The 16,223-nt window shown below is 40.8% G+C and overlaps 1 protein-coding gene across 5 annotated transcripts in view; it reads left to right on the top strand.

The window, feature by feature from the left end:
* The window catches only part of GRM5 (glutamate metabotropic receptor 5), a 504,061-nt gene that overhangs the window by 466,218 nt on the left and 21,620 nt on the right, over window positions 1–16,223 (top strand). For 2 of the 5 annotated variants that reach the window (XM_055320782.1, XM_055320781.1), the window contains exon 8: window positions 12,691–12,786. The exons of the other annotated variants lie outside the window; for them this stretch is intronic. In XM_055320782.1, coding sequence (XP_055176757.1) covers window positions 12,691–12,786 — 96 coding nt within the window. The remainder of the gene's footprint in view (window positions 1–12,690; window positions 12,787–16,223) is intronic. 5 annotated transcript variants of the gene reach the window in all.

Raw genomic sequence — 16,223 nt, 5'->3', positions numbered from 1 at the left:
AGATAGAATGTAGAGTGGAAAGAAGAGAAGGAAAGAAAGAAATCAGTTAGACATCCATTGTGACAGGATAAGTAAGAGAATACAATGATTTCAAATAGAAAGTGTAATGACAGGACTTAAAGATGAGCTCTAGGTTTTTGACCTGTGTAAATGGAAGGATTGGGATTGTTGTAATTCAGACTTGGGGAAGAGAGCTTTGAAGAGTAAAATCAAGTGTTCAGTTTTGGACTCATTCATACTATGTCATATAAGCTTAGAGAAATCCAGGCTAGAGATTAAATAAAAGGACTGGGGGAGCCATCCACATTTGATTATAATAGGATGAAATGAGAAATTTGGGACCAGAGATGATAAAGTAAAAGAGAGAAAGTTTGAAGAAAAAAACACAAACTTGATTTTGGAATTGTTAAATTCAAGATTCCCAAGAAAACATCTAAGTGAACAAGTCCAGGAAGCTGCTGGGAAAACTGGCCTGAAATCAAGAGAGTTTTGTGTTGAAGTATAATTTGGGAGAGCCAAGGGCAGAACCAGAGACTAGATAAAGAAAGCAAGTCCAAGGACTAGATAAAGAATTCCTAAAGAACAGGCATAAGTCCTCCTGACACCTAGGTGCAAGTGCTAACACAAAAGGAAAAAGAATGATTCATAAATGAAGAAGTGGTCAGTAGCTCCAGAGAAGTCAAAGTAGACAGAGCTAAGGGTCATTAGTACTGGATATGGCGAAGGGTTATATATCCTGCAAACAGTTTGGCCTTTCACAAGAAGAAATTTAGGCCCCAGACACTTTGAGGATGTTCTTTGTCTCCAGAGGCCCACACAAAGACAAAAATCATTGTTCATTCATCAGGTATAACACTTCGATTAGTCAGCTACTGGATTCCATAGAATAAATTTTGATGTGATATGTAAACTACCAAGATGCAAGTGGAATACCCATAACTGAGAATCCTGTTGGTACCAAGCACACCGAGACCCCATGGCAGCCTTCTCAAAACCTCCACTTGTGATGGGTTTCGTTCTTGACATCCTCCTTGTTTGCTGATGCCCAAGTACCATATCTCTAAACCCATTACATTATATAGCCACAAGTTTATAAGATGGGGATGTCAAGAGCCAGCAGATGAACCCTGGGAGCTGGCAGCCTAGCCCTGAACATGGTGGTCCCACCTCAGGCCCAGGTTGTCAGATGCTGATCAAACTGGGTCCTGAGAAGTGTGAGATGAACAAGGCCCCCTAGAGGGCAGCAGAGCCTCACAGCAAGGGGAAGAATACCAAGAAGGGTTCGTGGGGTGTTTCACTAAAGGAGACACAAGGGGGCAATGCACACTTTTATGGTGCATGGGATCCAAATTAAACTTAGTGAATTGAAGTCAGTAGAGGTAGGAGGATCTCAGTTGTATACCAGACAACAAAAACAAGTTGGCTAGATAGAGTTGGGCAGAAGTCAGTCACAAGAAAGCAAGGTTCTCTGCTCGGTGCATGTTTATTATCCCGACAGTAATAATAAACAGGTACTATTTGCTGAGAACCTATTATTCATCATGTTGTCTGCTATGAACTAGATGATATTTTGGGCACTGGAGATGATAAAGATGAATATAATACTGTCCTTCCCCTAGATAATTCCTTTCCTCAAAGCAGAGCCATAGATGTAAGCAGATAATGTCAGTAGAGAGTGGTAGGTGCTTCAAGTCTTTGTCAGGGGTACTGCAGGGGCACAGAAACGGGCGTAGTTATTATCTAAGAGCAGACAGGAAAGGCCTCAAAGGTGGGATAACATGATACTATGGGTCCTGGTTGTATGTGTGTTTTTTCTTTCCCTTGTGATTTCTCTAGATCTTCCCAGAAATAATATTTTTTTTCTCCTTCATTTATTCTTTCAATCAACACATTTCTTTTATTAAAGCCTGCCAGGTTCCAGTCACTGATGTGGGCACAGGGATACAGATGTGGCCCTGACATGGCAATAACAGACAGGCAGTGAGTTTGCTCCCTTTGGTTTTCCTCTTCCTTGCCCTCTCTGAACCTTTACTCCAGGGATAGAGAAAGCTAAGCCATTCAGTCTGATAGGTCCTATGTGAGAAGAAGAGTCATAGAAAAATAACATAATTATTTTGACTCAGTTGGTTAAGAATCTGACTCTTGATTTCAGCTCAGGTCATGATCTCAGGGTAGTTAGATCAAGCCCCATGTCCAGCTCTGCACTCAGAGGGGAGTCTGCTGGAGATTATCTCTGTCCCTCTGTCCCTTCTCTAGCTCTCTCTCTCTAAAATAAATAAACAAAATCTAAAAAAAGAAAATAACATCATGTCTTTTCACCTATGTGTTCAACAACCCATGACAGCACCATGTGCCTCTCAGACCAGGTTAAATTAGAATTCCATCATGACATTTGCCATTTTAGTTCTATGATCAGTCGGTCTGCAGCCACATGTGGTGCTATCATCACCATGGATTTAGTGTTCTCTGATTGTTTACAATGTCCATGTTTGTGATCCCCATCAGGATTATAAACTCTTTGAGGTCAGAGGCTGTGAAATGTGTTTTCTTAATGTCAACTACAGAACCAATCACTATGATGAGTATAAGACACATGATATGTGTCTGAGTATATTATTTATAAGAAGTACCACCTACTATTGAATTCCAATATCAACATTCATCAGGTGTTTGAACTACAGTTCTCTTTTGGATAAAGTCATCATTATCCCTCCCCAGTGTTGTAAAGATGCTTGAGACAATATAGAAAAACTCCTAACACAGTGCCTGGCACTTATGTTTGCCTCTTATCCTTCTGTCCCTATCTTTGACTTCTCCTTGATTTTTTTCTAAATTGAGTTTTCTTTTCCCTTTTAGTCATCCCTTTGCTAATTTGGTTCTAGAATTCTAGAGTACAAGCTTTAGAGTTCAACAGCTCAGATATGTTCCTGGTTTTGCCTCCTTTTACTGTGTGACTTTCAGCAAGTCACTTAACCATTCTGTGGCTCAATTTCTTTATCTTTTATCTTTTTATGAGGATGATGATGTAACCTACCTCGTAATGTCTTTGTGAAATTAAATGCTAAAATCCTCATGTAAAACATCAACACTATGAGTCAAGTAACCTTGCTCCTGTTATTCAAAGAGAAAATTTAAGAAAAGTTATATAAGTTACCCAAAATCATACAGCTAGTAAGTGGTAGTGCTAGGAACCGAACTTATGTTGACTAACTCCAAAGCCAGTACACTTCATTACCTTGATTTATTGCCTATCTTGAACAAACTAAAACCCAATCTGTTTAGAAAAATTTGGAGAACTACTGTATATCTACCTATATGTGTGTGTTTTTGTATTATTAGAGATATGTGTGCATTTCTGTGTGTATATATGCATCCATATATGAGTTTATATGCACATATATAGTATATGTGTTCCATATAGCTGCACACACTAGTTTATCACACTCTGCAATAATAAACCCCTAATTCTAGATCACCATGCAACTCCTAGTTGAATACTTAGTATATAATGAGTACTTAAGAAAAACAAGTAAATTTACTAAAGAAAAGACCTTTGAAGCAACATCTTCATATAATGTTTCTTTAGGTATCTCTCATTATGAAATTAGAAAAATCTCACTTTCTATTTATTGTGACAGATATTGAACAATGTGGAATCTGCCCAGAAATGGCAAAACTAGTAAATCCATCTGCTGTAGTTATATGTGATTATAATAAACCATGAGACATTACCTTAAAATCAAGAGAAGTAAAATTGCATTTATTTAAATGATACTATTAAAACAATGAAACAAAGACTAAAAGAGAGGTAGAAAGGGAGTCCTTTGTCACAGACTTGTGATTTTAGTATATTCTGTCCAGTGCACTAGAGGAGAGATGATTTTTGTGAAGCTCACATTGAGTCAGGGCACAACTCAGCAACCCAGGACTTCACACAAAGGCTCTCCTCTCTCTGGGGGTCATCACCACTTTCAGGTAGCTGTCACTGTCACAGGAAGCATGAACTCCCTGCATTCCTCGGTCCTTCACATACATGCAGGGACCAGGAACATGGCCATCTCTCTCTGTCACCACTACCTCCTTTTGGTTCTGTCAAAAACCCTGAGTTTTGGGATCCCTGGGTGGCGCAGCGGTTTGGCGCCTGCCTTTGGCCCAGGGCACGATCCTGGAGACCCGGGATCGAATCCCACGTTGGGCTCCTGGTGCATGGAGCCTGCTTCTCCCTCTGCTTGTGTCTCTGCCTCTCTCTCTCTCTCTCTGTGACTATCATAAATAAATAAAAATTAAAAAAAAAAAAAACCCTGAGTTTTAAACCTGAGAGGAAGGGGAACTAAGATTCTTGGCAATCCTTGGAGACACTTCTTATTTGTCCCTCAGCAGTCAAGAGAAGCAGAAGCAGAGAAAAAGAAAAAGTTTTTTTGTGTGGCCGTGGGGCTGGAGCAACAAAGGTGAAGGAAGAGGACAGAAGAAGTAGGGTGCCCAACAGAACTGTTGTGATCAGATTCAGCAAATGGCAGCATGTGTACAACAGAAGAGAAAGGCAGTTTAGATAGAGCTAGGTTTGGATCAATACTATCTCCTTGCCTTTGATAAAGGTTCTTACTTTTACCATTTCTGGTAAATGGTAAAAGCTGAAGCCATGCAAAAAAGCGTTTGCCGGCTGCTGCTATATGCCAGGCCCTGTTTGCAAGAGGTGCTAGGTGCTTGCAAGAGGTACACACATGCCCTTGCTCCGGTGAAGTTTACAGTTTAGGGATAAAGTAGTGAGCTAGTGGGCAAACTGATACCTAATTAGAATTTGAAATAAGCGTTCTGAAAGAAGAGAGAAGGACTCTTCTAAAGACCAACAGGAGAGTCGAGGGCTGAGATAAAGAAAGGAACCTCTTCTACCTGCATGTCACTTTCAAATGCAGCCTACATTCCAGCAGCCTGAATTAGGACATGTGGCAGCACCCAGATCCTGCAAGCCAGTCTGGATGGTGGTAAAAATCAAAGATTCATTAACCCACACATGTAATGGGGATCATACAGGTCCCGTCCCATTGGAGGACCCATGGCTTCATAAGTATTAGGGGACATGTGGAAAAAAACAGGACAAAATATTGTATATCAGAATTGTCTGGGGAAAACCTGCTGAGTTAGAGAAGTGATTAGAACTGGAAAAAAAATGACTTGTATACAAGTACCATTAATATGCACCTGTTAAGATTAAGAATTTTATCTCTCACCTGATCTCCAAAATTTCCATTGGGGAAACATTAATTCAGGAAACATTAGTAAGTCCACTAATATAACACAGCTGGTTTATGGTTTCCTTGTGGGAGACGAGGCAAACTCTGGGAAGCAGTAGATTCAAGTTTTCGGTGTATGGGTTTTTTTTTAAGATGTATTTATTTATTTCTAAGTTTTTATTATTTTTTTTTATTTCCAAGTTTTTAGAAGATTGTATTTATTTATTTGAGAAAGAGAGAGAGAGAGAGAGAGAGGGATTCCCTGGGTGGCGCAGCGGTTTGGCGCCTGCCTTTGGCCCAGGGCGCGATCCTGGAGACCAGGGATCGAATCCCACGTCGGGCTCCCGGTGCATGGAGCCTGCTTCTCCCTCTGCCTGTTGTCTCTGCCTCTCTCTCTCTCTCTCTCTCTCTGTGACTATCATAAGTAAATAAAAAAGAGAGAGAGAGAGAGAGACAGAGAGAGACAGAGCATGAGGTGGCGGGCGGTGGGGGGTAGGTACAGAAGGAGAGGGAGAAGACTCCCTGCCTGGCAGAGAGCCCTATGCAGGGCTGGATCTCAGGACCCTGGGACCATGACCTGAGCCAAAGGCAGATGCTTAACAGATTGAACCACCCAGGTGTCCTGATTGATTGATTGATTTTAGAGAGAAAGAGCGAACAAGCAGATGGGGAGGAAGGAGGGGCAGAGGGACAGAATCTCAAGCAGACTCTCTGCTGAGCACAGAAGTCCACATGGGGCTCAGTCTCACAGCAAATGAGATCATGACCTGAGTTGAAACCAAGAATCAGACACTTAACCAACTGAGCCACCCAGGTGCCCCAGTAGATTCAAGTTTTGTGAGACTTAAGGTCATACAATTTGGGGAAAGAACTCTATTAAGAGAAAGATAACAAAATGTGAATACAAAAATAGGAACAGGGCCTTGCTAGGGCTCTAAGTGAGGGTCCCTGATTCTCCAGTACTTTCAGAGGAAATCTGCTTCTACAGAGAAGCACTGAGGTTTGGGCTTCCTACCCCAGACTGAGAAAATGAAGTTACTAAGTGCAGACTGTAACCTAGGTCAGTACCAGAGAGAGGAAGAGGGATCAGGCTTCCTATCTACTAGTGTAAAAAGGGCCAAAGGAAGATCAGAGGCAGGGACTTAAGCCAGGAGATCAGAAAAAAAGATGAAAGGTTTGAAAAAATAGCACAGTTCCTGGGGTGTCTTCAGACATTCAGAGACAGAACCAGGCTCGAGAAATGGCCCTGCTAGTGTTTGTAACCAGCATTTTAGTGAGAAACAGTATGCATCAGAGTTAACCAATCCCATAACCTTGGGTAAATCACTTTATCTCCCTATATCCTGGCTCTTCCTCCTTTGTAAAATAGGAAGTAGTATCTAATTTGTAGAGCTATTGCAGTGATCAAATCAGTAAGTTTGGTTACTCGGAATGTGTTTTGTATATTCCCAGGATCCAGTAAATATTGGCTCTTCTTTTCATTACCAAGCTTGGTCTGACTTCAAAGCTTTTCTAGCTGTTTATGCTAAAAAATGTTAGGAAACATTCCTGTTGGAAAAACTACCCATCAGTTTTTAGGAATAATAAACTCTTTTGTCTGAAAAACCCCTCAGTCCTAAAAGAGAAGCCAGCAACTTTTAATTAACGCTTTACCATGACGTTTCTTCAGACTGATCCTTTTCTTCTGGAGATCCTCCTTCTGGTCAATCAACATTGTGCTCCTCCCTGAAAAGTTTTTCCTGTTGTATAAACTTGTAAAGCACCTTAGAGTTAGTTTTAAAATCTGCATCTTCATGGACTTCTGTTGATTGTGAAACAAATAGCGTCAAAAGAAAGTACATGGTGAAAGGCAATGACTTCAGATGATTCATAGCTGAAAACAAGTTCTCATCATAAGAGGGATTAAAATACTTCCTTGGAGAATTTTCTGGAAGCTAAATGAAAGGCTTTACCTAGTCTATAACTGGACTAGTAAGGAATGAGCACATAGGGACACAGTTTTGTATTCTTTCGTTTTTAACACATTTCCATAATTTTGCTATGCTATAATTTATTAAATCATTCTCCAGTGGTTTGTTCTTGTTTTGTTTCTGCTATTTTTCTACAACACTGAAAGGAAAAATCTTTGTACAGAAGGCTTTCAGCTTATGTTGAACTATTTCCTTAGAATAAATTCCTATTTATAGAATTACTGGGCCAATATAGCTGATTCTTTACATTTTAATTGCTTATTTGCATTGCTTCCCCACCTGTCAACTCCTACCTTCCTTTTATTTTATAGAGGACAGAACAGTATCTTCTCTGGCAGCTTCTCAAATACTTTCCCAACTTATGTTCATCTCTGACATTATTTTCTCAGGCTATTAATCATGCCTATTATTATTCTTTTTTTAACCTGCAATCTCTGAGTGAATCAACCTGACACTGCAAGTCTGGACAAAAGCTGTTTTTTTCTGGATACAGAAACCACAAGATCTGCCGGAACAGGTAGTAAACCATCTGAATATACTTACTTGTGTACAGACACACGGAGGGCAGAAGGATGAGACTGAAATAAGGAATTACTTTGTGATTATGAACTACATTTGGCCCTTACTCTTTCCTTCTCAAGTGAGATCTGTAAGGACTTCCCTTCTGTCTGCAGCTAGAATTCTCCCCTAAGCAATTTGACTTGAAAGATTGCCTTGGAATTTCCTTCGGTTCTCTTTCTAACACTTCAGCGTTGTTGAAAAAGTCTACCATCTCACCCGGTGTGGTTCTGCTCTCGCGCAGTATCCCATCCATACATCATCACTGGTTGACAGTTGTTCTCAGCTATGCCTCTTTGACCTTCAGATTTTTGTGTACTCCCGTGGAGGTTAACACTGGCTAGAAGAAGGGCAGTCTATTTCCATATTAGCAGGGGGCACAGAGGGTGATCTGTTCTACTTGGCCATTGTGTAGAAATTTGACCTATGGAAAAGAAATAGGTTTATACTGTGCTCCAAGCCCAGGTGCCTTAAGTATACATTATTCCCTTTATGTATGATATTTTCAGTCCCTCAAATGGATTATCAGATTATTCAGAATAGTTCTTTATTTTTCATGTAAAAGGACATTATGAAGCGAGGTGCTAATAAAAAGCATGATGTCTGTAGGTAAAGCATGTGGTTTCTGTGATGGGCAATTATGGAGACTTAGCCAGACTGTGCAGCTTTCTGAGCCACAGGTTCTCCTGAAAGATGAGGATATTAATAACTTTGTTAAGAGAATCAAATGGCACAAGAAAAGTTTTCTACAATATTGGAAATGCTATTCAAATGTATATCATAGCTTCTCTTATTTTATCACTGTCAGGATCCAAAGTTAGGATAGCCCTAAAGGTGACACAGCAAATAAATCTGGAAAATAAAATGTAATGTCGCACTCTGCCTCATATATTTTAAAATTAGATATCGTGTTTCTGATCGCTAAAGATGTTACTCGAGGGTAGGTGTTTGATCTGAAATATGTCTGAGGTTAGGCTGGTATTGGAGAAGCCAACATGGGAACAAAGTTGAATGTTTCCAAAGCTTTAACGAAGGTCCATACTGGTACAGGGGGAAAGGGAAATGATAACTGAAAACTAAAGGCTGAAACATTCTGTCCAAAGCTGGGAAGGCAAAGGGAAAACTAAGAAATAATATCTAGCTGCAAAAGTTGCTATAGTCAGGCTCAGACATGATGGCATCTGGAAGAGAATTCCAAAATCATCAGAGCCAAGACCACTTCAGTCTATAACTGGACTAGGTAAGGGATGAGCACATAGGGACACAGCTTCATATTCCTTCTTTCATTTTTCTTGATACTTTCTTAGTCTAGTGACAGGAAAGGTGACTGAGGAAAATCTTTGGCAAATCCTTGCAGACTGATGCCAATTCTGCAAACATGACCAACAGCTTTATTGAAGTACTTATAAGGGCTCTGACCTGTGATGGTTCTTATTAATCAGTTTGAAAATGCAACACTAAACCCGTAGTAACTGGTTATTTTGGTTTCTCACATACCCACTTCCAGGGTATGTGTATGTTGGCAGTGGGGATGGGCACTTCCCACACCAACAAGCAATTCTCTGGGGCAGCTGGGTGTCCTATAATTCAACTCAGTTCTGGCACTATCAACTTGAAAATTCTACAAGTTCAGGGTTCCATCCTACAAAGACTGTCCTTCCTCCACCACCCCTATCACCTGTGCTTCTGACCTACTGGCTGTAGACTGGAGGTTCCAACGACCCCCTCCTTGGACTTCTGAGCCAGTTGCTCTACCTATCTTTCTGACCAACTGGCTATAAACCAGAGAGTCTCATGACCCCTTTCTCAGGTTGGAGTACTTTTCTGGAGGGACTCACAGGACTCAGAGAAACACTGTACTTACCAGAGCACAGGTTTATTGTAGGATATAACTCAGAACATCCAGATGGAAGAGATGCACAGGGCAAGGCATGTGGAGTTTCTGTGCCCTCTCCGGGCAAGCCACCCTCCCAGCATTTCCATATGTGCACCACCCCAGAAACTTTCCAAACCCGTCCTTTTGGGGCTTTAAGGAGGCTTTATTACAATGGCATAATTGATTGCATCATCGACCACTGGTGACTGAACTCAGTCTCCAGCCACCTCCCCTCCCTGGAGGACAATGGAGCGGGACCAGAAGTTCCAACCCTCCTATCACAGGGCGGCTCCTCAGGCAACCCACCCCCTCCTTAAGTGCTTTGGGGGAATCACCTTATTAACATAACATGAGGCATCTTTAGGACTCACAACACTTAGGAAATTCCAAGGGTTTTGGGAACTGTGATCCTGGAACAGTGAAAAAAAAAAAACAAATATGAAAAGAAACATATACATTTTCATATATATTTGTGTCATCTGAATAACCAAAAAAATATTTTTCTTATAAATCTTACATGGGTTAGGACTATAGTTAGCATGGCTTCCAGGAAATTAACAGTGGTGTCTGTACCATGGTCATAAGGGCCAGTTGTTTAGGTGTTCTCTAAATGTGAGTTATTGAGAAATTAATCCTTTGTTTTACCCAGTCTGTCTCCCTCTTTTTCTTTCCATACAAAAATCTAATTCTGTGAAGACTTACACTTTTTTATATACAATAATATGTATAAAAAGAAGCAATATTTAAAAGAAGACAAATGGTTAGACTAAAACATTTGTTAGTAACTTGCTTCTTTAAGGTCTTCATAAATACACACACATACACACAGAACTTACAAATACCCAAACCTAATGCTATAAAGAGCCTTAGAAATTCTTAGACTCGGCTATGGTCGAGAAAGTAACAAAAGCAAAGTAAAAGCTAGAAGGATTTTAGCATTAGAGAATCTAAAACCTAATTCAAAGTGGCTGACATGATAAGACTCACATGAAAAGAAGTTCTGAGATGAAACAGGCTAATTCAGTCACTCAGAGATATTGTCTAGGACCTACATTCTTCTAATTTTCCATGCCACTGTTTTTTAAAATATTGGCTTACCTTCTCTCATGCTGGCAACATGGGCGTAGCATTACTAAGTACCACACCAGACAGCTGTCCTAGCAAAAAGAGACCATGGTTTCCAGTGTTTTCTTTGCCAAGAGAAGAAAAGAAAAGAAAAGAAAAGAAAAGAAAAGAAAAGAAAAGAAAAGAAAAGAAAAGAAAAGAAAAAGAAACTGTTTTTAGAAATCTCCAGAAGACCCTCTCTCATGATCATAAACAACATCCTGCCTTCTTCCCTTCCTTTTCCCACTACACTGTGAACTCTGTGAGGCGGGACCTGTGGATGATTTATCTCTGTATCTCCAGGCCAAAGACCATTGTCTAGAATAAATTGATGCTCAACTGATGTCTTTTGAATAAGGTAATCCATTACATCCACTTGGCTTGATTTAATGAGCCATTTTTATTCAAATACTAAATAGTTTTAACATCTTAAAAGAAAATTAAGAGAAAGGCCTCCATCCAGAACTAATAATGATATGGCTTTTGGTGCATTTTATTTAGTATTAATTTTAAGGCAGCAAGAAAAGAAACTTGGGGGAAAATGATTATACCAAGGGTAAACAAGTCTTTTGATACTAAGTCACTTTTACCACTGCCTATTGAATATCAGGGACATGGATGAAGTGTCATATCAAGCTGAAGTTTTAGAAGGGAAAAAGGCAATAAACCTTAAGAATCTTGGGCCCCAAACTCTACTAATGGTCATTCTCTACTAATAAGGCTTGTGACCTCGGTCAAGTCAGTTAAGTAGGTCTCAGTGTCCTCTTCCAGCAAATGAGCGTAACTGTACTCTCTTTAATTGCCCACAGTCTTAAACTGATGGATAAATAACATTACTTCTGTGAAAGCATGCTGGCTCTGAAAACTGTCATTCAAATATAAAGGCTCATCTTGATTCACCATGCAGCAGGCTAATGTTGGGAATCTTATAACTTATTTTAGACGAAATATCTAGTACCCTCCAGGTGTGGTGAATTGCCGGTTCTGATACAAATGCTGTTTGAGCTTCTCTCCACAATTCAGGCAGTCCAATATTCAGTATTTAACTTCAACTTAATGGTTGCATAAACCTCTTACATCCAAGAAACATCTCTTTTTTGGCATCACCAGTCTCCAATAAAATACTCAAACATAATACCATTCAATGAAGCTTTGTTAATGAAAAGAACTATTTAAACACACACACACACACACACACACACAATGGAAGGCAACACATTACAATGACTAAAAGTGTGGGTTCTAAACTAGACTCCCTGTATAGAAAAATCCTTGATCGGGATCCCTGGGTAGCGCAGCGGTTTAGCGCCTACCTTTGGCCCAGGGCGCGATCCTGGAGACCCGGGATCAAATCCCACGTCAGGCTCCCGGTGCATGGAGCCTGCTTCTCCCTCTGCCTGTGTCTCTGCCTCTCTCTCTCTCACTGTGTGCCTATCATAAATAAATAAAAAAAAAGAAAAATCCTTGATCAAGCTACTTAATCCTTACAATCTTAGGTTTCTTTTCTTCAGCAAAATGGATATAAAAATAACAGAGCCTCTGCCACAGAGTTGTGGCCAGGATTAAATTTATGTAAAATCCTAGCATCATGTCTGGTATATGGTAAATGCTAAAGGAATTCCGATTTATTGATATTAATGTTTTTCTCAGAGGATAAGAATTGCACTTCTTTTACCATTGACCATTTAATCTGATGAAATCACAGATTAATAGGCAATATAGAAGGGTAGATCATGTGTGGTTTAACAATTAGTAACAAAATCAACCCCAATGTGATCCATATGCCATCACAAGCATCTAATACATATTACAGGTCAGCCACTACAGTGAAAAGCAGAAGCTTGTTTTATCATGGGACAACCCTCTGCAGCCACAGTTCTTCCTCAGCCTGGCCAGTTAAGCACACAATCATATCTTTCTGTTTGCTCCTGTCCTTGTTCATGCTCACCAGGTACAAAGACAGGAGACTGGCCCAGCACAAGTCGGAAATAGAGTGTTTCACCCCCAAAGGGAGTGTGGGGAATGGTGGGAGAGCAACAATGAGCAGGTAAGCAAATTGTGAGTGGCCTGAGGTGCTGTGAACTCCATGTACGCAAGCTAGAGGAACAGGTGGCTCCCTGGTCTAGGTCCTCACTCCACTGTGCACCCCATGCAGTGTGTCCAACCTGGGCCACCACTGGTTTTCTGTGTGTGTTTTATCTGCAAAACCCATGCCATCCTCATGTGAAGTGACGGGAGCCTCCTGTCCCAGATGCTGCTGTTCCCAGGGTTGTGTGCTTTGCATGTCTAAAGCCTTAATTCACACTCAGTTCTCCCATGGATTTTAACTTATTGGTCAAATGCTTCTGGAGTTTGCAAAGTGGAAGAGATTGGAGGAAATTCACATTTCAGGACTGTCTAATCAGTTGTCAAAACAAATGCAAAAGCCCAGGACTGGTTCTGAGGGAAGAACTGCAATGAGGAAAGATTCCAGCCCTGATCCCAGACAAACCTGGGAATTAATCTGACTTCTTTTCAATGTAACATCATGTAACAGCCAAGGGCAAATGCTGAGCCAGACTAAGTGAGCTGTAGAGGCAAGAGGCTTTTCCTGAACCTAAATAAGGAAAGCTAGTCCTCCTCCAGCTACCATAGCTTTGCAGCTCCTTTATTTCTCTGTGTTTGGTGGCAAACACCCTCTGTCGCTGCGCTGTGCATGTTCCTTCATATCAGGCACCCACAACTGAGCTGTGCCCAGTCACCTGGGTTATTAAGAACTATAAGCATCAACTTAGCTGTGTTGCATGAAATGAACGTGCTTTATTGCATGGGACGGTGTTTCAAGAAAAGGGCTCTGGAGATAAATACTGTCAAGATTGGCATTAAACAGTTCCAGAATGCTGGAGAAGCCTTCCGTTGGGGAATCATTCACCATGAACTAACTCTCCACTTCTACTTGGTTGTGGCATTTCCCCATCTATCTGTGGTACAAAGTGTAGAAGGGAAACTCCTACAAATCAGCCTGGGTGAAAGGAAAGGGGAAGTGCAGAAAGTATAGTGTGTACCTATGTGTGTGCATGTGCTGAAAGCAGAGCTTGAGATCCAGCTGCATAGAAAGAAGATAATTCTATTGAATCCTGTTGAACTTTCACCCCAAACATTGTATTTGCTTCCTCTGTAGTAGGCTCCTTCTGGTTTTCAAAGTAATATCTAACTTTTTCCAAGGACCACTGTATTACACAATTTCCAGAAGGGGGTGGTGGAATTCATGTTGCAGTCTGTGAAAATGGTGCCCAGAACTGTGTAGCATACAGTCTGACCAATCATTTAAAGCAGCCCTGGCCGAGAGCTTGGCCAAGTTTGTCCATGGCTCCCAGAGACAAGGTGATGAGAGCATGTGTACCTTTGTAGGCATATGTGTGTGTGTGCACACTAGCATATCTGATGCCCTTATGTCCATGATCCCTTTATACAGCCATCTTTGGATCTCATTGTGTCCAGAAGATAAGCCTCAATGGATCATTTTGTGGGAGTAACTCAACAGACTGGTATTGGACCTACTGGTGTCCTTCCATTCAGATATGACAAAGTGCCATAATTCCTGTCCTTGAAAATCAGTCAAACAGCACTGGAGTTGGCTGGACAAGGTGAAAATGACTGTATCAAGTGAATTATAGGGGCTCTGTCCAGAGTGATTTCTGATTTGAAGCAACTGTCTAGAACTGGACTTCCCAAACTTGGTTGCCTATGAAATGCTCTGTGACAAAAATCTAAACTATAACAAGATTCCTAGGTCATTCCAATTTATATCTATTAACTGATACTGTGGAATAATCCATCCATCTAGGAGATGACATAGAGCTATTCGTGGTAAACATTAGGTCTCCATTGTGTCATGCATTGTTCTTGGGAGCCTTTAATTAATGTTTGGAAATCTCAGATCCAATCAGCCCATAATTAGATTTGCTCAAGACTGTCTTGATTGAGAATGAGTGAGGAAATGTACAGGAAATAGTGGGACACAGAGGGTAACAGGACTCCAGGTCAGCCAGAACAAGCTCGCCTGGGTCAGGTCCAGATCTACAGAGATAGCAATTCAATGTACCTACACTGGGAATAGTCCAAGCTTCTCTACAACAGCAAGATAATAGTTACTTTTTGTTTTCTCATGTGTTTGGATACAGCCAAGTTAGTGACAAGGCTTATTAGATTGATAAATCCTGGTGAAGCACAGGGGACCATTGCATGCACTAGTAAAAATAGCTTTGTTGGAATGACCACCTTCCCTTCCTACTTTTTCTTCCTTCTCATTTCTTTAACATTAAATAAATACTGATAGAAGGGAGTAAAATTACATGAGAGGGAAAGGGAATCCTTCAGTGTTCTAAGGAGCTTTCCATTAGGGAGGAGAAAAGGCCTAGAGACAGATAAAAGGAAAGGCCAAAATGTCTTAAGACCATCAAATCTTTTTTTTTCCAACTTCTATTTGTTCATATAAGTACACACACAAACACACATAGTGACATTTATCCAGGAGAAATAAGTTGAAAATGAATATTAAGAGAAAAGATATCAGAGAGGAGACAACTACAATGTAAACCATTTCTAAATAAGAGGTTAGAGTAGGGGCAGCCCCTGTGGTGCAGCAGTTTAGCTCCGCCTGCAGCCTGGGGTGTGATCCTGGAGACCCAGGATCGAGTCCCACGTCAGGCTCCCTGCATGGAGCCTGCTTCTCCCTCTGCCTGTGTCTCTGCCTCTCTCTCTCTCTCTGAATAAATAAATAAATAAATCTTAAAAAAAAAAGAGGTTAGAGTAGTTAACCCTAGTGCACTTCTTCTGGAATTGAATAGAAGGGCTGGGGAAAGAATAACTATTCAACTTTTATAGATACTTTTAGCATCAGCTGTTGAGGCCCTCTTTCTTATCAGCTCCCACTCCTCCCCCAAGTTTGCTTCCAGAGTCATAGTTAAGCATATTTACCCTGCAAACATCTGGCCTGGTTCTGTGGCCATTACCACACCACCAGGCCCAGGGAGGAGCTAAGGGAAGCTCAAGCAATCAGAGAAACCAGGAGTATCACCCTGCATCTCATTTGCCTCTGTTTTCTATGTTGAAACTATGAAAAGGACAGGACCCAGTGAATTCATGCCTGAGGTGATTTTTCCAGAGCCAAATTAACTGTCAGGGAGAGAATTTTATGCCAAGTAGCCCTAGAGCTGAACACTATTCTCTTACCTGAAACAATGACAGAGTCTTAGAGACCCTCCCTCACTTCTCCCTTCTCCTGCCACCCCCACATTTGGAAAAGAATTAAGAACATTGTATGTATTGGTAACACTCTAGCTTTCTGAAATATTATGTTGTTTTCCTTTTCTATGATTTTTTCCCTTTCTGTCGGAATCTAGCATAACTTGTCATCTTTTCACATTTCCACAGTGGACAGTCTAAGTGTGTTTCAGAGCAGAGACCTCCTAATTGCAGGAGAATTGAGAGTCCTAAACAGGG

This window comes from Nyctereutes procyonoides, unplaced genomic scaffold (genome assembly GCF_905146905.1).
Source record: "Nyctereutes procyonoides isolate TBG_1078 unplaced genomic scaffold, NYPRO_anot_genome, whole genome shotgun sequence".
Lineage (NCBI taxonomy): Eukaryota > Metazoa > Chordata > Mammalia > Carnivora > Canidae > Nyctereutes > Nyctereutes procyonoides.
This window is presented reverse-complemented; position numbering and strand designations above follow the sequence as displayed.